The following is a 19497-nucleotide window of genomic DNA, read 5'->3' on the forward strand; positions in this document are numbered from 1 at the left end:
TTATGTAGCTTCATATTATTTCATACCCTCCAACATTTCTATGATGAAAATAAGGACGTCCCATTCCATAATGATAAGTTTGCTATTTTTGCCCCCCCCAACATATATAAAAACATAATAAAACATTAAACTTTTTGTTTTTAATCCCTATACAGGATTGCCTTCAGATGACTTGGAGGTTGGATAACCCCATACCCTCCAACATTTCTCCAATGAAAATAGGGATATCCTGGGATAGCTTCTCTAAATCTGGAAAACAAGGACACTTGGAGGGTCTGTTATTTATCCACTTCATTATTGCTCAGCCTGAGTTCCTTCTGTAGGGGAAAAATGGACAAATACAGATGTGGGTTCTTTTGAGGGAATCTTAATTATAAAGCACACATAAACATACTGAAAAGTTTTGTGGTTTTTTTGCCAATATTACTCGTGCCATTCATATGGCTAGCACTGAGTGCAGCATCTTAAGCAGCTTGGGGGATCGCTTTCTTCGCACTCCCAGCCCCCACCGTGCCTGGATTTCCCCAGGGCACATTTTTGCCTCACTTGGACGGCCCTCCAGAACAGAGCGGGCCGCCAGCCCCTGCTCTCCCCGCAAGGCTTTCCCTCTCCGGGGTTGCCATCCCTGTCGCTCCCGCTCGCCCTCGCTCCGGGCCTACTCGACCAAACTCCTCCCTCCTCCTCCCGCCATAAGGGGCAAGCGGCTTAGGGCGGGCGGTCGCTATAGCGACGGCCAATCAGGAGCCCGGTGGGGCGGGGCCTGGCCGGGGAAAGTCGTTGGGCGCGCCCGGATTATGCGGGCAAAAGGAGCCTGAGGCGGGCGCCGCTGAGGGAAGACTCTCGCCGGTTCGGGCGCCAGGGGCGGGAGAAGGCGCTTGAGAGCGCTGAGGGAAGGTTCCTTCTCGCCCCTCAGCTCCTCGGCAGTGGGGCTCTTCGGGTCTTCGTCCTCCGTCGGGTTGGATTCTGGGGTGCTTCCTCTCAGCGCCGTCCGCCAGGCACCAGGTGAGGAAGGGCTGCAGCCCAGGCGCGCCTCCTGAGGGGGAGAGGCGAAAGTTTGGCAAAGCGCGCGCCTCACTTTTTTGGGGGGGGGGCTTCGGGCGCGTTTGCCTCTGCTTAACCCCATTTCGCCCGTGGTGGGAGGCTCACTTTGCAGCGAGTCCAGCTGGAAGTCGGCGGCGCTTGGCTCTGAGTTGCGATGGAGCCGCTCGGTTCCACAGGTAACGACTGAATGGAGCGCTAACAAACGCATCTGGATTTCTGTAGGTATATAGAGAGGCAGGGGCGTAACCGGGGGTGGGATGGGGTGTTATTATTATTGCAGCTGCCCCATGCCAAATCAAGTAAATAAATAAAAATGCTTAACTAGTAGAAATATTTTGATAGGTTTCCCCCCCCTGAGCACCTGGGGTCAAAAGAAAGTACAGTGGTACCTCGGGTTACATGCGCTTCAAGTTACAGACTCCGCTAACCCAGAAATAGTGCTTCAGGTTAAGAACTTTGCTTCAGGATGAGAACAGAAATTGTGCTCCTGCAGTGCAGCGGCAGCAGGAGGCCCCATTAGCTAAAGTGGTGCTTCAGGTTAAGAACAGTTTCAGATTAAGAACGGGCCTCCGGAACGAATTAAGTACTTAACCCGAGGTACCACTGTAATTTGAAACAACTGTTGTTGAGACATTCCGAATCTGCTAGACCGAGGATGATTGACAGGTGGGTGCCCTCCCCCCCCCCATAATTCCTGACTGCACCCATGTATAGAGGGTGCTTCTGGCTGCAAACCCTTGCTTTGAGGCACATAAGTGAGTATTGCATACCAGCTGGGGGGAAATGATGTCTTTTTCCTTACTTTCCCCAGCAGGTTGTTTTAAACACTGCTAGAGTTCAAAACACCAACCATCTGTTCCAAGGACATATTAATGACTAGCAATGTGTGTGCGAATATACAGCGGTACCTCAGGTTAAGTACTTAATTCGTTCAGGAGGTCCGTTCTTAACCTGAAACTCCACTTTAGCTAATGGGGCCTCCTGCTGCTGCCACACCGCTGGAGCACGATTTCTGTTCTCATCCTGAAGCAAAGTTCTTAACCCAAGGTACTATTTCTGGGTTAGCGGAGTCTGTAACCTGAAGCGTATGTAATCTGAAGCGTATGTAACCCAAGGTACCACTGTACAGGCTTTACACCCCATGTCTTGACTCTCTCCTCACCATTCCTGAGGGGCAAGTTTGAAAGATGGGGAATTTAGCCAGAAGTAGAGTTTACCTGAAGTTCCTTAATGGGAATTATGGCAAAATTCTGAAGTCATGATTCACAGACCAAAGCTCATTATCATCCAACATTCACAATATTGCACCAGTGCTCTCTTAACTTTGATAAGAGCTAATATTTGGTATTTGAAATAAGCATACTGTAGTTTAGTTCTTTCTTGAATCTTCAATAAAAAATGGATAAATATATCTTCAGCGTCTATGAAACTAAAATGTGTTTTTTGTTCATTCGGTAGAAAGTGATAAATCTGTAGGTACTGTTAATTCTTGAATTCAGTAACTGCAAATCTAAAATGGGGCTTTTTGATGGGATTTAAATCATGGCTGTTCCCCTGTAAATAGGTGCTTAGCTCCAATAGCGTTTTTGTAAAGCTATTTATAGGAATCTCCCAGATCAGCTCATGCTGCCATGAGAATGTTGCAAGGTAGAAATTATTTGTCATGTTGTCAGGAAAAACTGCTCTCTATTACATACTCTCAAAATATTATCTGGATTGAAAATCTGTCATTTTTAAAGGAAAATCCAATGGTAAAACAATGCATTGAAACGCTGATGGCTTGATCTGTTTTTTTGTTTTTTTAAGAAAGCTATTTTGTGCAGCGGCAACCAACATGGTGTCTTCCAGATGTTGTTAGACTACAGGTCCCACCATCCCTATTGACAAAGTTAGAACACAAAATACATAATAAAGCAGAAACAAACCAATAACTCATTCTCCCACAAACAAGGCCACAGAATGTTAATCAGCCAATGTCTTGGTTATAAAGAAATGTTTTCACCTGGCATCTAAGGATATATAATGAAGGCGCCAGGTGAGCCTTCTTGGGGAGAGCATTCCACAAACAGGGAGCCACTGCAGAAAAGGCCCCTTCTCATGTTGCCACCCTCTGGACTTCTCATGGAGGGGGCATCAAATGATTATTGCAGTGTCTGGATTGGTTCATATGGGGAGAGGCGGTACTTGAAATATAGTGGTCCCAAGCTGTTTAAGGTCTCATTGGTAAAAACAAGCACTTTGAATTGTGCCCGAAAACCAATTGGCAGCCAGTGCAGTTGGGTCAGGATCCGTGTGATATCCTCAAACCGTCTTGTCCTGGTGAGCAGCCTGGTTGCCAAATTCTGCACCAAATTCTGCACCAAATTCTGCACCAGCTGAAATTGCCAAGCTGTCTTCAGAGGTGGCCTTGTGTATAATGTGTTGCAGGGTTCTGGAGAGGTTACCAGAGCATAGAGGTTGGGTTTCAGCACCATCATCCTCAGGCAGCATGGCCAATGGTCAGCACTGGTGGGAGCTGTAGTTTTAACAACACCTGGAGGGCCACAGGTTCCCCAGCCCTGGGCTTTCTAGATGGTACTGGAATGTCATGGGTAGTGGCTTGCATGTTCCATAGGAGCAAATGAATCAGCCCTCCCAAAGGATGACATTTGGGAGATGTGATGGTACTGATCCCAGGCATTCATTCTCCACCCCAGGAGGTGATCAGAAGTATTAAAGCTGTCAGCATCATCTTGTGTTTGCTGCTTGCGTGCAGAGATATACGTGGACAGCCTGTCCCTGGTTATAGTGATCTTTGGATACTTACTTAGTTAAAACTTTTTTATCCCACTGTTCAGCCAAAGAAAATCTCCCAGAATAGTTCACAAATATCAGTAATAGGACAGCTCCCACCCATAGATTTGTAGCCAAAGACATGACACAAAAGGAAAAGGGATTAGGAGGGAAGAAGGAGCAAAAGCAACATTGAGCACCAGTTCTTTGCTTCAGAGTTCTTGTAATCACCAGCTGGAGTAGAAATTTCTAGAAAATTATGACAATCACGTTTATGAGCTGAGCCAATGGAGAGGCGTTGTACAGGCAACAACTGTTTTGCATGGGGGTTATGTTCCTGACCCCCGTGTGTGTAAGCCCATCCTGCCCCCTTTTCCTGCCACTTCTGGGTTGCAGCAGTGCGTGTGCACACTCATCAATTGGTCATTGCCTGCCGACTCTTCACTCTCTCTTTCTGTGCTATAGTTTGAGGGAATGATTTCTCCATTAGCTATGTATTTAAATAATTTGCATGCATTTAACAATATATATTTCTAAATAACAATAAAAACTATGTTGCATTTTTTTTAAAAAAAAGGAGGTCAAAGTGTAGCTTTTTTAAAAGTTTCAGTCTGAGATAAGGAGTTTTACTGGTTTCAAAGCTTCTTTGGACAGGTATAATTTATCTAACATATTGATTATGTCCAAGGTGCATTGAAAAATCATATCACTTTTCTGCAATGAATTTGCCGCTGCCTTCATACATATTCTTGCATGGTATGATAGTACTGGGGGAGGCACAGGATTCCTGGGAAGTAGGCTAGAACCAGCAGGCCTTATCATCCTCTAAAAATATAGGATGCAAATGAGTTTAACAATAGCTTAGTGGATCTTTTGCTAAGCAACTTGGAAGCTATGCTGTTTAAGCAGAGAAGCATGAGTTCTTGTTTAAACCTTTCCCTCCCTGACATTTTCCTACTCCATTTTTTTACTGTTCCAACTGTTTTTATCCCAGTAGGTTTCCAGATGTGTGCAAGGATGAGGGTGCACCTGGAACCTTGAAAGAGGGAAATATAGCCACAGGGAGGGTTCTGGAGAGTAGCAAAGCAGATACAGAAAGGGAATAAATGCATATTTATACATAACTACAGCTTTTCTAAAGCCAAAATAAGTACATTGGATCATTTCCATGTAATGTGTTGTTTGTCCCTTAGCTGAAGGAATTCCAAGTCACTATATATTGTGGCATTGCTGTAGTCCCATCCTTTCTACCAGAAGATTATGGTCTTGGTAGACTATGTGGGTAGTTGATCCGTGGCTCCAAGGGCTATAAGCTTCAATGGAGTGCATTGCTGGAATTCTTCTCAGACCATCATATCCAATGGACTTGGGGGGGATAAGCTGATTTAATTTCATTGACTGCAAAGGGATTACATCAGTTTAAACTGGAATACTTTGGCATAAGTGGGTCATGGAAAGGTCTGAAGATAATTCCGAACACTTCTGAGAATGCTTTGCTTCACATTTAAGATCCAATTGATGTGTAGTTAAGCTATCTAGAAAAGGGAATTTTGATTTTGACATGTTGGGCATAAATCACTGGTTGGAACACAAGAAACTGCCTTAGTCAGGCTATTGGTCCATCTAACTCAGTGTTGTCTACACTGTTTGAAAGAGTTATTAATGATAAAGTGATTTCCAAAATGTACAAATTGTTATTAGAATGGGAAATGAAAGAAAAGTAGGTGAAGTCGGTGATGATTCACTGGGCAAGAGATATAGGCCATAATACTGAAATGGCCGCATGGGAGAAGTTGCGGAATGTAGACCTAAAATTTACAGCATGTTATACACTGAAAGGCAACTGCATGAAAATGATGTATGGTTGGTATTTAACTCCTAGTAGATTGGCAAAAATGTATAAATCAAAATCAAACACATGCTGGAAATGTAAAGAAAAAGAAGGTACTTTCTATCATATGTGGTGGTCTTGTAAGAGAGTAAAAGCTTTTGGGGAAATGATTTATAACAATTTGAAAAAAATGTTTAAGGTAACTTTTAATTAAAAAACAGAAGCTTTCTTTCTGAGGATCATAGATACTGAGATACCAAAAGACCAAAATAAAAAAAATAAAATTGTTTATGTATGCTACAACTGCAGTTAGAATGGTTTTTGCCCAGAGTTGGAAAGAAGATGTAGTACCAACCAAGGAAGAGTGGCTAATTAAATTAATGATTATGCCAAAATGGCAAGGTCAACGGGTGTAATAAGAAACCAAGAAGAAGAAGAAAATTATTGAAGATTGGGAGAAATTTGTGGAATGTTTGAAAAACTCATGTATGCAAACAAGCAGTTAAATATATTATTAAGAGAAAATAAAGACTAACTTAATGTAGAAAATGCAGTATGAAAATTAAAACTAAAAAGAAACCACAAAAGGAGGGGAGGGAAGTCAAATATATGTATATTAGAAATGTATGTGATTTGTGTTTTTGTGATTTGTATGTTTGTAAATATTTGAAAAACTGAAAAATTATTTATTTATTTTTTAAAAAATGTGTTGCCTACACTGACTGACAGTGGCTTTCCAGGGGAATGGAGATGCCAGGGATTGAACCTAGGACTTAGAGCAAGCAAAGCAGATGTTATATCACTGAGCTATGGCTCTTATATTAGAACTACTTTAACAATATACTTTATTAAAAGGGCACATAAGTGGAGACTCTTCTTAATTTATGACCAGCATGACAGACAAACTCCTTATAGTTTGCAAAAAAGTAGTGGTGAAGGGTGCCTAACCTTGCTGCTGGGAGGAAGTGGGAAAGTGCTGGATTCGTCATTTCTCATTTATTTCACACAAAGTGCCAATCCCAGATGACATGTACCTTTGATAGTTCACACCATGCATGGTATCCCAGGTTGGAAATGGGGAGGGTGCCCCCCCATAATTTATGGTTCTATGCCAAAAAAGATGAGGTGGTTGGTTTTTTTAAAAAAGCTCTAGAACTTCAGAGTCAAAAAGAGCACTGTTATGTCGCTCTGTGGTTTCCCAGAAGCACTTTATTGCACAATGCCATGATATTGTGAGCTGAAGTGCATGTTATGAACATCATGCAGTGTGTGCTGCTTGGTGACACTGGTCATAGCATGTTTGAAAAGGACAGCTAATGTGGCGCCTTCCAGATGTTGCTGGCCTAAAACTCCCATCTATTGGCGAACATCTGGACTGTATAACAGTGGCTATCACCTGGTATAGTGAATTACCTCTTCAGTATTGACTGCTTTTTGGAAGTGGTTGCATCGGTGTGGTAAACACTCCAAGCTAGTTGCCAAAATGATGTGATATAGGAGGACTTTGCATTATAGCTGTGATGATGCTATCCCACGGAAGCTGTTGTCAGCAATTTCAGCGTGATGATTTACTGTGCTGAGAATGAGTCTGCTGTTTCCCAAGCAGAAGTTGGTTCAGTAGAAAAGATCACCTCCTTAATAACGTTATTAAGTGGAGTGCCGTGGAGACATGCTCTGTGTGAAGAGGTCTTACCTGTTCAGCTCTTACAAGCAATTTTAAAAAATGGTTGCAACAATGTTCACTGTGTATGTTAAGTCAGGTACTTCAAAGTCAGCTACTGTTTGAGATAAAAAAATTGAAGTTAAAACCATGCTTCTGATAAAAAGGAGCTGCATACCCTGGGATTTGCTTAATATGTATCTTCTCATGAGTATTATCATTAAATAGTTCTGAAAAAACTGAGTAACTCTCATTATAAAGAAGCCTGGACAAGTGGTGTACACAGTAGTCAAAATACAATATGATATTTTCTACTAACAGTAGAGATGCAAATGATCCCCCTCCCCACAAAAAGAACAGAAGGATTTGAGAGCTAAATTTGGATCTTTGACTCACCACTTTGTAACTATGGATTCCAATTGGAATAAGTGAGGATTACAACTGGATGAGTCAATAGTGTATCTTTAGGTTTAACTCCATAATCCCTGGTACTGGAAGCATCACCCCAGATCCTTCAGATTATATCAAAACAGCATTTTGTGATGCAATTAATCTTAACATCTGTTAGTCTTCTTGACTGTCTTTGGATTTCTGCTACAGCAAAAGAATTGTGAAGTCAGTTTTGGGAAGGGCTATAGCTGAATGGGCAGTGCAGACTCTTTGCATGCATGAGGTTCCAGGTTAAATCCTTAGCAACCCCGGGTAGGGCTGGGAAGGACTCTTGTCTGAAACACACAAAAGGGTTGGAGACTCTCGCCTGGAACCCTGAAAAGCAGACACTGTATTTTTCGCTCTATAAGACGCACCAGACCACAAGTTTTTGGAGGAGAAAAACAAGAAAAAAATAATATTCTGAATCTCAGAAGCCAGAACAGCAAGAGGGATCGCTGCGCAGTGAAAGCAGCAATTCCTCTTTCTGTTCTGCCTTCTGGGATAGCTGTGCAGCCTGCATTTGCTCCATAAGACACACACACATTTCCCGTTACTTTTTAGGAGGGAAAAAGTGAGTCTTATAGAGCAAAAAATACGGTAATTTAGAACTAGATGAACCAATTTGGGCAGCTTCCTATGCTCCTAGCTTTTCCTTTAACCGTTCTCCTGTTATCTATATCTTACCATGTTTCAAGTGTTTAAATCATGCCATATACCATACTTTATCTGAGTAATCTACAATAGTTCTGTGTGGTATATTGATAATATTATCTTCTTATTGTAGATGGGGGAATGGGGACTGAGAGAATTGTGGCATCTTGTGAGTTAATTGCTGAGATGATACAAAATTGTGAGTTTCTGACTTGAAATTTTTGTTTCTATGTAGCACAAGCTTGTACATCTGTTTTTGGCGATTCCATTCAGCTTGCACTTAAAGGAAACATTGGTTTATAATTATTTTGGCTGCTGCAAAAAAAACCTTTGGGGAGTGGTGGGGAATTTTTGATAGAAAAATGGCAGGGTGGAGAACTGTTTAAATCCTTACCTTCCCATAACTTCCCAGTTCCAAATCAACCTCCCAAAGATACTTTTTACAGGGAAAAGTGGGTTTGGGCTTTTGTTGCATTTATTTGCATCAGACAAATGAAGATTTTTAATGAACACAGTGAAAATACCGTCACTTGCGTAGTAGTAGAAGCTGATTAAGTGTGTGTGTGTGTGTGTGTGTAGTAGAAGCTGATTAAGTGTGTGTGTGCGCGCGCGCGCATGTGTCGAGTGTGGGGAGAATCTGCAAGACTGCCTTCTCTCAAGATTTTGAAGAATCAGCTCAGCTACTATTGAAAGACAGCTAAGACCTGTGGGCATGCCAAGTGGTCATCGGTATAATGCATCGTAACTCGAAGTAACACTTTGGTTCTACTGTGTGGCATATTGAAATGCACCCTCTTCATATTAAGGCGAGCCTTTAATAAAAACTGCACATGAACTTAGACAAAATTAGATGTTTTTAGTAAGAAGTCTATGAGAGGTTGGCATAAACATAACTCTTGAGTCTGGGCAGATGACCGTGTTTTGCTTTAATAAGCATGCAGTGTGCTGAATTTTACCACAAACATTTAGAAACAAAAAGAAAAACACCCCCTTTTCAAAGGTATTGGGCAAAAAGATTTCTTATCACCATTTCTATCTCAGCTTCTGTTTATTTTTACTGGTATTACCCTCTCCTGAATCCACAGCTAGGGCCATCACTTTATTGGATTACAGCGAATGTCAGTTTGCATCAGCTGAAGGCTGCTTCTGATGTTGCATTTTAAATGTATACATTACACTGGGGAAACCTGGGCTTGTCACTGAGTCATCTGGGCTGCCTGACAAGTTCACAGGAATGATTTGCATGTTTGCAAATCTTTTTGTAATGTGTAGCCTCTCTTGAAGATTTTCCTAGAAAAGTTTCTACTATCATAAATCCTTTGGGATCTGATCTAGCATGCTTTGCTTACCCTTTATATTTGGAAAACAAAACAAAGAAGTATGTTATGTTAATTCTTAGGTTTTGCAAAAATATCTCAACTGTTTCTGAGAGCCAAAAGTAGTTTATTTGATACTTGGTTTGAGTGGGGAGATGAGTAATACATGCTTTCTGTGGCCTAAATGCCAAACCTAGTGCCCTTTCGACTCCCAACTCCATTGGTCACAGGATCCAAAACGTCTAGAGAGGACCAGGCTAAAGAACGAAAGCTGCTATATTCAAACAAATCCCATGTTTCACTTAGAAATGATTATTACTCTGTGGGCATAAATATATTTGCTTCCTTGGGGACAACCACAACTTTTGACTACTATTTTGCCAATTGAAGTTGCCTTAATTTGACTGGTATTCATTAAGTTCCTAAATAACTTTATGAAACAAATGCATTTCTAAATTGAAACATTTCTGTGTGGGGGGGGGGATTAACAATGGAAAGCTTGCCACCTCACATCACTGTGTGCTTTTTAAAGGCTATTTTAAACCCACTTTTCAATCATGTTATTTCATTATTTACACTTTTTTACATTCTCTAAAAATCACCAACCTAAAACCATCAACACACAGCAAGTAGTCTTAGGGCTACTACTTCAGAAATGAACATACACAAACTTCTGCCCTGTAACATAAATTCTCTGGCCCCTGGCTCTCCATTGTGTGTTTCTGCTGCCTCCAGAGCGGTAAGGAAGAAAAAACCATGCAATCCCATGTATTTTACCCTGTGCTTATTACATGGCAGGAGTTTACACTTGTACCTACTTCTGTTTCTAACGTACCTACTGTGAAATGCCTCCTCTGACATGTATGTTGCTGACCACTTTGGGAAACTGCTGAACACATATCTGTTGTCAGTAGTGCCGTGGACTCAGTTGCAGTGGAAATGGGTTTCTGGAATTCTAGCTGAGAGAAAAGCAGCAAGGAAGAAGACTGGGAAGAGGAGGGTGAATCTCCCCTCTGCCTTGTTCCCACCTAGCTGCAACTTTGTACAGTAGTGGGGAAGCGGAGCCCGAGTCTTCTTTATATCATGTGTAGTTTGTTAAGTGCAGTTCCTGACATGGGTCTGCTTGAGATGGGTGTGCTTAAATAGCAATCAGAAAGAGCACCAAGGATTGTGCCATGCTGGTTCCTCAGCTTTCAAAACATGTCCTTTCGCACTGCCATGCATCCCACACCACCCACTTAAAGCTATTGTCCTTGCTCTGGTTGTGGACACTGAATATCTCTTATGTGTGACAGTTCTTTCAAGAATCAGCACCTTTTTCAACAAAGGAATGTCTGGAATGGCATATACTGTAAGTGTGTTTAAAATTGTCTAAGAAAAGCCTTGGATGATGACTCAGCTATAGAAATTGCAGCACAATGAATGGGTGTTATGCAATTCTTGGTGTTTATGATGGCTTCCAAATCTGCTTTTATAACATAATAAATGGGGAGCCATAACAAAACGTTGCAGTGAAGCCCAAGCCTTTAATATTAGTGCTCTTCTTCAGGTCTCTAAGCTGTCTGGAGCTTTAGTGCAGTTTGGAACTTGAATGTAGAAAAAGATACATTAGAGGGGATTGTGATGAGGGTAATGGCTCTTTATCGTGTTTGAGTAATCTGCCCTTTCTCTGGAAGTCCACTGAGCAGGGAGGGGGTGGGATGAGAGAAGGAAGTGTCTGAAAGAGATGAAGAGGGATGGCTCCTCCACATCTGCCACAACCACAACAGAAAAGAGGGCTGCTGCCTAACTTTGAGGCCAACCCCTAACATGAAATAAGCTGTTGAGGCTCTCAAAGAGGAACTGCTCTGGGCTTTTTGACATAAGTCCACCAACCGACCAGTGCAGTCCATTGATATTATGGTTTTTGAGAGTACTGTGTGTCTGGAGACTTCTGTAGATAGGACTTCCAGACAGCTGTAAGCTTTTACGCCTCCCCTATAGAAATTAACCCCTGTCCACTGGATTAGAAGTTGTGAGTTCTAACACGTTATTAAAAGGGCATACGAGTATGATTTTTGATACCATCTCTGTGGGCACAGTTGCCAGAAAAGTTAAGCAGTGGCTAAGTCTACAGTCCTATACCTAGTTATTGCCTATGAGGTAGTCATATTGAACTCTGCGTGTTTTGGTTCTTAGCAGATATGCATGGGATTTTGCTGTAAATCCCAGAGCAAAGGAAAGATGCTTAGGTCATGGCAGCTAACTTATCCCAGGAAAGCCATGGTTGCATTTAGTGTATTGCTTTGAATGATTGAAAAAGGTCATTATTATTACAGCACCAAGTTGAAAACTGTAAGAAGTTTTTTTAATATAAAAACTGGCTATAAAACATTTTGAATCTAATAATTCCTTAGATGAAAATGTATTTTCCATTATAGCTTTGGAAACTGTCCTGTAAGCTCTCGTTTGTTTTTGTTATTTAGTCCTTACTTACAGAAAAGCCACTGTGTGTAATCTGATGATTAGCCCCACAGTGAATTTTAAATTAAAAACACTAGCAGAGCAGCTCTCATGAAAATCTGTGGCATCCCCCATGAGAGCAAGAGAATGGAAATGGGGCCAGCTCACTAACTTCACTGCGATGAGTTTCCTGGAACTGAAAGGAGCAGGAAAAGGAAGAGGGGACTTTATATTGACACAGTTCATCTCTGGTCTATTACTGCTGCCTGTAACTGTTTACAGGGCTCTTGGACTTTAATTGCTTCCTTGGAAAGCAGAGGCAAAACCTGCCTTACATATATCATCCTAACTGAGTATCCAGTCAGTGAAATTGGCTCTTGAACTGCAGCTCCAATCTGTTGTCTTTTATACTCCAATCTGACATCATCAGCATCATTGACCTAACCTGAATTCAGACAAGGTGGAGGTACTATGTGTTGCAGGATCTCAAGCTTGGGAAGTTGGTAGAAGCCAATTTTGGACAGGGTTGTTCTCCCTTGGAAGGAACAGGTGCATAGCTTGAGAGTACTCCTTGACTCCACTATGCCCTAGTGGCTCGGAGTGCCTATTTCCAGCTCTGGCTGGTTTGCCAGATATAGTCATTCCTACACAAGGAAAGCTTGGCCACAGGGAGCTGGTAACTTCCATGTTGGACTATTGCAGCATGCTCTGTGTGGGGTTGTCATTGAAGACAAGAAGCTGCAATTAATGCAGAATGCAACAGCGAGGCTTCTGGTTGATGTGTCTGACTGAACATGCATTACGCCAGTCTCGAAAGATTTGCATTTGTTACCAGTTAACTACAGAGCCCAATTTAAGGTATTAACACTGAAATATAAAGTCCCAAATGCCTTGGGTCTCAAGTAGCTGGTGCTTGCAAGTGCTCCAATGTCATGCCAGCTCCATTGGCTCTATTCTAGCTTTTGGATTAAAAGCTGCTTCTAGTCTTTTAAAGTCTTAAACGGCTTAGGACCAGGTTATATTAGAGGCTGCTTGCTCTGATATGGGCCTGTCTAGGTATTGAGATAAATGTTGGAGGCTTTGCTCTCAGGCCTGTCTTGGGAACCTTCTATGTCATGATGCCTTGACCCAGAAATACCACCCCAGCTGAAATTTGGTGGGTTTCCTCTTGTTGCATTTTGTGCCAGAAATTGAAGATTTTTAAATTTCATTGGGGTTTCTAATGTTCTGACATCTGGTTTTATAGCTGCTGGTTTGAATATATAACATCTTTTACTCCTGGCTTCCAGTGGCATTTAATTTCACTTTGTTTTTAAATGTTCACATTTTGCTATTGCTTTTAGAAATTGTTTGCCTGCATTTTTATTGATGATGATGATGATGTCTAAATTCAATCAGGAATAAAATGCTTGTTCCACATGGCAACCTTGTATCAGGATGATTGTGTATTGAGATTAACCAGGAGGATTTTCACATGACCTTTTATTCAGCTGCTGATTGTCGAAGCTTTCTCTGGCTCCCATAACAGAACTGAATGTATCCTGTCGGATATCAGATGGAAAATAATAGGGTGCACATAGCATTGTTTTTCTTTCACCACCCCTGTAGCCCTCTGTCTCCCAGCAGATACTCCCAGAGGTCTATACGTTTCTTTTATTTAGATCGCTGGCATAATTGTTACCATATTCATATCCTATGTTTTCTCACACTGAAGGACCACTTATCACTTGCTATTTGGGGAGTTTCTGGCTGTTGTGGGTCCTAAGAACCTCTTCTTACACTGCCTGAAAGGCAGGGGGGAAGAGGGTTGGGAAAAAATGCACTTCCTGCAAAATGGGCTTCTGTTTTGGTGACCCCCCCTTTTTTTGAGAGGACACTGTTTGGCTCCATCCGCTACAGTGCAGCAATATTAGGCTCCTTCAATGGCCATTTGAAAGGAAGACACTGCAGCAGCCACATGTGACCTTCCCCTTCTCAGGGGTGGACTTTGGTCATCTTTACCTGAGCAAAGCAAAAAATTGCCCGCCCCAATGGATCTACTTATTTATGGATCTTGTCACCCTCTGTGGGGGAACTGCCCCCACAACCCTAAATCCAGCAGGGGAAGAGTTCTGATTTCACAGATTTTTTTTATTTAGTATTTTATGCTGTTGCTGTTTTGGGGAAGGTTTGTACTTGCCAAAATGTCACATTTCACTGCCAAAAAGTAAGGACTCCCAAGGTAGGAGTTCTATCATGGTAGAGCCCATGCTTTGCATGGTTCCTGGTTCCAAGCCCTGCTTGGAAACACCCAGGATTGAAAGACTCTGATCTGAAATCCTTAAGAACCATTAGCAGCCTTCCCTAACCTGGTCAGATGTTCTGGATTACAACTCACATCAGCCCCAGCCAGCATGGGATTTGTAGTCAAAAACATCTGGTAGGGAAAACATCTGGAAGGGACTAGGTTGAGGAAGGTTAGTGAGGACAATATTGAGTTGCCATTGGTCTAACTCTGTATAAGGCAGTTATACTATGTTGCAGTTACCGGCATGGTGAAGAGCCACACCCTTCATTTTCACATCATTCCCTCTTACTAGAATAAAGTTTTTCCATGTTCTTGGTAGAAACAGCTGAGCAAAAAAAACCCAAAACCAAAAATTTTGGTCGCAAATGTTTTTATGCTTCATGTCAGAGAAGCATACCTTGTCTGGTGGTGTAGCAATAAAACTAATAGCTATGTGCTAAGCAGGGTGCAGTGTGGTTTCAAATGGGATGGTGGACCAATTTGATAGTGTTGAGATTCCTGCATTGCAGGAGGTTGGACTAGATGACCCTTGGGCTCCCTTCCAACTCTACAATTCTATGATTCTATGGCAAAAATGAATGTGTATCATCTTTCTTTTTGCCCTTTTACAGTGTGAGGGGCCAGAGCGAGAGTGAACATGGCGCTGGCTTCCTGGTTCGGGTGGAATGAACCCCCCAGTCGCATTTCTCAGAGGAGCCCAACAGAAATGGTGATGGAAACTCTTATGATGGAACTCAGCTGGCAGATCAAGGAAGCTGAGAAGCAGCATCGGGAACGAGAGAATGAGTACCGCAAGATAAAGACGGGCGTTGATTATGGGTGGCTAGTTAGCTACCCCAAGCACAGCTACGATATCAGTCCAGGGGAGCGTCTGCAGCTGGAAGACATGTGCTCCAAAATACATCCCTCCTACTGTGGGCCCGTCATTATTAGGTAAGCTGAAGTCTTATGTCGACCTTCTCTGGCTATGGCTGTATGCTCACCAACAGAAATGGAAAATATGCTGGTTTTCCCACCTTCCACAGTTTGTAAAGTTTCTCAGAAGCATCATAATGCTGTTGCAGTTGGTTAAGAGACTGACGATCACAGTTAAGTGGTGCTTGAAAGGGAGTGTCTTGAGCTTTGCTGAAAATATTGGTTCTCATTTTCTCTTAAAATCCAGTTTCACATCCTTATGGCTATGCAGATGAAACTCAAAGTGTACTGGCAATACTTGGTGAAAGATAGCATAGACACTTGCTTCTTTGTTTGAGTAACTGAACTGGAATAAATAAGGGAGAATACCAGTAATCTGTCTTTTACAAACATGGGTGAACTGTACAGAAGCAATGCAAATGACCTAACATTGATTATGTTTGTGTGAATGCAGCATACAGCCTGGGTGACTTGAGCTATTTTGAGTGCCTTCATGTGAATAACTTGAAAGAAGTGCATAATAAATCTTTTCCAAAATCTGTATTAGGAATATAGCTTTTATTAGGCCATCTTGCAAGCTCTCCAGAAATTTGTATCAGATGGTAACCAAAGCAAGGTGGAGCAAAAAATAAAATATAATAAAATAAAATAATTGGTGGTAAAGTCATCAATGTCTGTAATGGACGTAGTAAATCCTTTAGAGGTGATTCTAGTACTTCATCTCTCCTGCAAAAACATGCATCTACCAAACCTGGTCATCTGAATACCTCATTATTTAAATGGCAGAGATTTGATTGGATTAATAGCTGTCTATTATCCATTTGATGAATCGAATATATTCTGATTTTGGAAAAGGGATCTTATTCTTAAGGGGATTTTTGTTGTTGTAACTATAGATTAAAAGAGCAAATATTTGTGCCTTAGGATTTATACCCCAGGTTATGAATTAGGTTTTTTGCTTCTTTCCTCCCCATAGATTTCGGCAGCTTGTTTCTGAATACGAACCAGAGGTCTCTGAAGTTTCTCGGCTTTTTCGTTCCGTTCTCCAAGAAGCCATGGAGAAGAGCAAAGAGGAAGAAGAGGCAAAGAAGCTTGCAAGGCAATGGAACACAAAGCACAAAACCAGCCTCTCTCTCATGACATTCAAGTCCCGGGCCAGGATTCTGCCCTTCAGTAGTGACATCAAGACCATTTCGGAAGATGTTGAGAGGGGCACCGATCCAGCCAGAAGGGCATGGAGCATGCCTGAATTCAGGAGCACCAAGGACTACTGACTCTATTTATAACACTCAGATTTTGGGAACAGACCATCTTATTTATGTATTTACTTATTTATTCATTTTTGTGTGACTTTTTCCTATGTCCTGTTGTCCTTTTTTTGTTCTGTGGAGAGTTCACATTGATTGCTTCTTAGGCTTCTTTTAACCCCTGTATCTCTCTGTGTGTTCCTGTTTTCATATGGACTAGTCTCTTAATATAAACAGCCAGCTTGGTGCACTATGGGATGTGTGACAAATTCCAAACCACTCAACCTATTTTGCTTTAAACTGGAAAAGAAGCCCAGAAAGTAGCTGTGAGAATCAGCCCTGTGTTTCTGTTTTACCCTCTTTTATAAACATCTCTCTCTTTCTTTTTCTCTCCTGATGCCCACAGTACTGCAACTGATGTAAATACTCTCTGGACCACACGCCATATCAACCCCAGCCAAACACTGAGCAGCATATTAAAGGGTCCACAAACACAATTGCCATGCAGCAGGTAGTCAGCACAAAATAGGATAGAAGGGGATTTCTGACAAAAACTGGAGTGGAAATGGCTGGTGTTCCCTTATTTGTCCCTTGTCTGGAAGAAAAATCAGTCCAGTGAATATGATTAGTATTTACTATTGCTATTGCTTTTGGCCCACAAACGTAATTGATTACCCCCTGCCCCCAATTTGTATTGTGCTTCTTTTACATTGAAATGAATGGAGTGGAATTATGTAATGAGAACATAATTTACGTCCTTATGTATGTAAGTAAGTCCTTCTGCCACAATGGACAGCGAGACAAAGTAACATAGCTTTTGGTGGAATACAAATTGCAGTGGAATGGGAAGTTAAGCCTGACTGGCTATGATGGGCTACTAAGACCAGCCAATATCAAGGTGATCCCTAAGCATGTTATTACTCTTTTGGAGCTCTGTCCTCCTCAGAAAGCTGTCATTGCACGATCCTAACCAGGCATATGCCCCATCTTATAACTGGCCACTTCTGTGTAGACATGAAAAATGGGCCCTATTCTTGGGGTGGGGAGGGATTAAGATACCCATGCAGACACTTCAGTGCTGTTGATCATGAGGCTGAACTATGGAGGGCTTGTGCAAGTGTCTCTGTTTCTTGTTGCCGGTAGCTCTTTAAAGCCAGAAAGAGCTACTGGCTGTTATGCTAGGAGGAGAAGCGCTTTGATGTGCTGTTTCCATGGTGCAGCTCTAAAGCAGCTGCTGTCACATTTCAAATCAGAATTGGAAATGTATTTGAGCTTGTGCAGGAGAACTTTTCAGCTGGGTGGTGTTTTTCTTCTCCATGAGAAGGAAATGTGCTTATATTTTCTGAATGTTAGACACTGTTACGCATGAAATATGCCCAGTCTGTCTACCTCTGGATGACAAATTGCATCCCTGGCAAGAAAGGGCTGGAATTATTTGCGAGTAGCTTAAGATAAATCCAGAGGATGACTTTTAAAGATAGGTCCTTAGTTTATAGCAGCATATTTGCTTGGGCCTAACTATGTATCTGTACACAAAGCACAATCCAGACAAAATTGAATTCTTTTCAGTTTATTTAGTTTAATGCAGAAATACTTGGAAGCAGGTAAAAAATTTCTATTAGTATGGCATGAGCCAGCCAGTCATTCTATCTTGTGTAAATGGTACAATAGGTTAATTGACTAACGAAGCTGTTTATTTGGTTGTGTTCCACTGGAAACTAAGACTATTGACTCTTGATATCTGAGCTAGCTGGTTTCTGAGTTGTGATTGCTTTCAGGCAACTCTTGTTAAGTGAATGGGGTACTTAAAGGTTCAGAGGGCTTTGTGTTTCAAACCATATGCCACTGCCACCTGGACCCTTTTATTTTTGCTAAGATTTCTCCTGGAGTGATTTTGCTAGCTTTTGGGATCTATCTATCTATCTATCTATCTATCTATCTATCTATCTATCTATCTATCATCTACACACCCACAGACCCACGCAAGATGGGACAATGTGGGTGCACTGTACTAAAGAATTCACTCTCTCTTATACATACAAACTTTCCCGAAGACACCAGCAAACTGCATTATTTTAATATGAAGCAAACTCAGGGTTTCCAAATGCCAGATCCAGTTTGAGCTGGACCATTTAAACTCAGTAGCAGAGAAAGAGACCCAAAATATTTTGACAATTGTACAACTGCTATGCCACTTTCTACACCTATGAATATTTATTTGTTTATGGAATTTGTATACTGCTTTTCCTATGTGAAAAAGAAACTATGTTTAAAAAAATACTAATGTAAGGGCTAATGGGATTAGCTCTGTTCCTCCCTGCTTGTGTTCTCCATAGCCCACAAAAGTGCTTAGCACCCTAGGATAGTTGGGGAGATAGTGCCCCAAATGAATTATCTTAGGCTATGGTGATCTATATTTGATAGAGCATTTTTAAAAACTTCTGTGTTCTCATGTGGTATCTGTCCTTTCTACTGTATATGTACATGTTTTTCTTTGTCTTAGGGCCTCGTTCATAAGGGAAATTGACAAAAAAGTATAAAAGCCATTTTCTAACATTGCCATTTGACAAACTTTTGTATCAACAAGTGAACAATTGTTTGCTGTGTTAAATTCTGAAATACATTCTTTAATTTTAGCTGTCCCATTGTCCTGTGATTTTTATATCCAGTGTTCTAGTTATTAGGAACTTCAAGATTATTGCTGCCATTGTGCAATCTGAGTGCTCCTTAAGATGGCTTTCCCCCCAATTTAAATATAATTTCTTTTTAGTACAATGTAGTGTATTTTCATTTATGTCAGAATTTCTAAATCTACAATGAAGGAATACCCTAGTAGCTTAAGTGCCCAAGACCTGGGCAGTTACTCTCAGTTTACAGCCTTAAAGATGCATCACCGCTGACCC

General features: G+C 41.5%; 1 protein-coding gene across 3 annotated transcripts; it reads left to right on the top strand.

The window, feature by feature from the left end:
* Positions 1–762: 762 nt before the first annotated feature.
* On the top strand, positions 763–19230 carry RD3 (RD3 regulator of GUCY2D). Of its 3 annotated transcripts, XM_053383246.1 has the most exons (4): positions 763–1002; positions 2848–2929; positions 15044–15365; positions 16324–19230. In XM_053383246.1, the coding sequence occupies exons 3-4, from the start codon at positions 15070–15072 to the stop codon at positions 16619–16621; spliced, it is 594 nt and encodes a 197-aa protein (XP_053239221.1). In that variant the 5' UTR covers positions 763–1002; positions 2848–2929; positions 15044–15069; the 3' UTR covers positions 16622–19230. The 3 variants fall into 3 exon arrangements, with proteins under 3 accessions (XP_053239221.1, XP_053239218.1, XP_053239219.1); XM_053383243.1 differs by lacking the exon at positions 2848–2929; XM_053383244.1 differs by lacking the exons at positions 763–1002; positions 2848–2929 and adding an exon at positions 13159–13715.
* Positions 19231–19497: the final 267 nt, after the last annotated feature.

This window comes from Podarcis raffonei, chromosome 3, assembly GCF_027172205.1.
Source record: "Podarcis raffonei isolate rPodRaf1 chromosome 3, rPodRaf1.pri, whole genome shotgun sequence".
Lineage (NCBI taxonomy): Eukaryota > Metazoa > Chordata > Lepidosauria > Squamata > Lacertidae > Podarcis > Podarcis raffonei.

Excerpts from the sequence above, each read along its gene's own strand:
- RD3 (XM_053383246.1), top strand. The coding sequence starts at position 15,070 with ATGGCGCTGGCTTCCTGGTTCGGGTGGAATGAACCCCCCAGTCGCATT. Across the intron at positions 15,366-16,323 it reads TGTGGGCCCGTCATTATTAG|ATTTCGGCAGCTTGTTTCTG; the intron begins GTAAGCTGAAGT and ends TCCTCCCCATAG.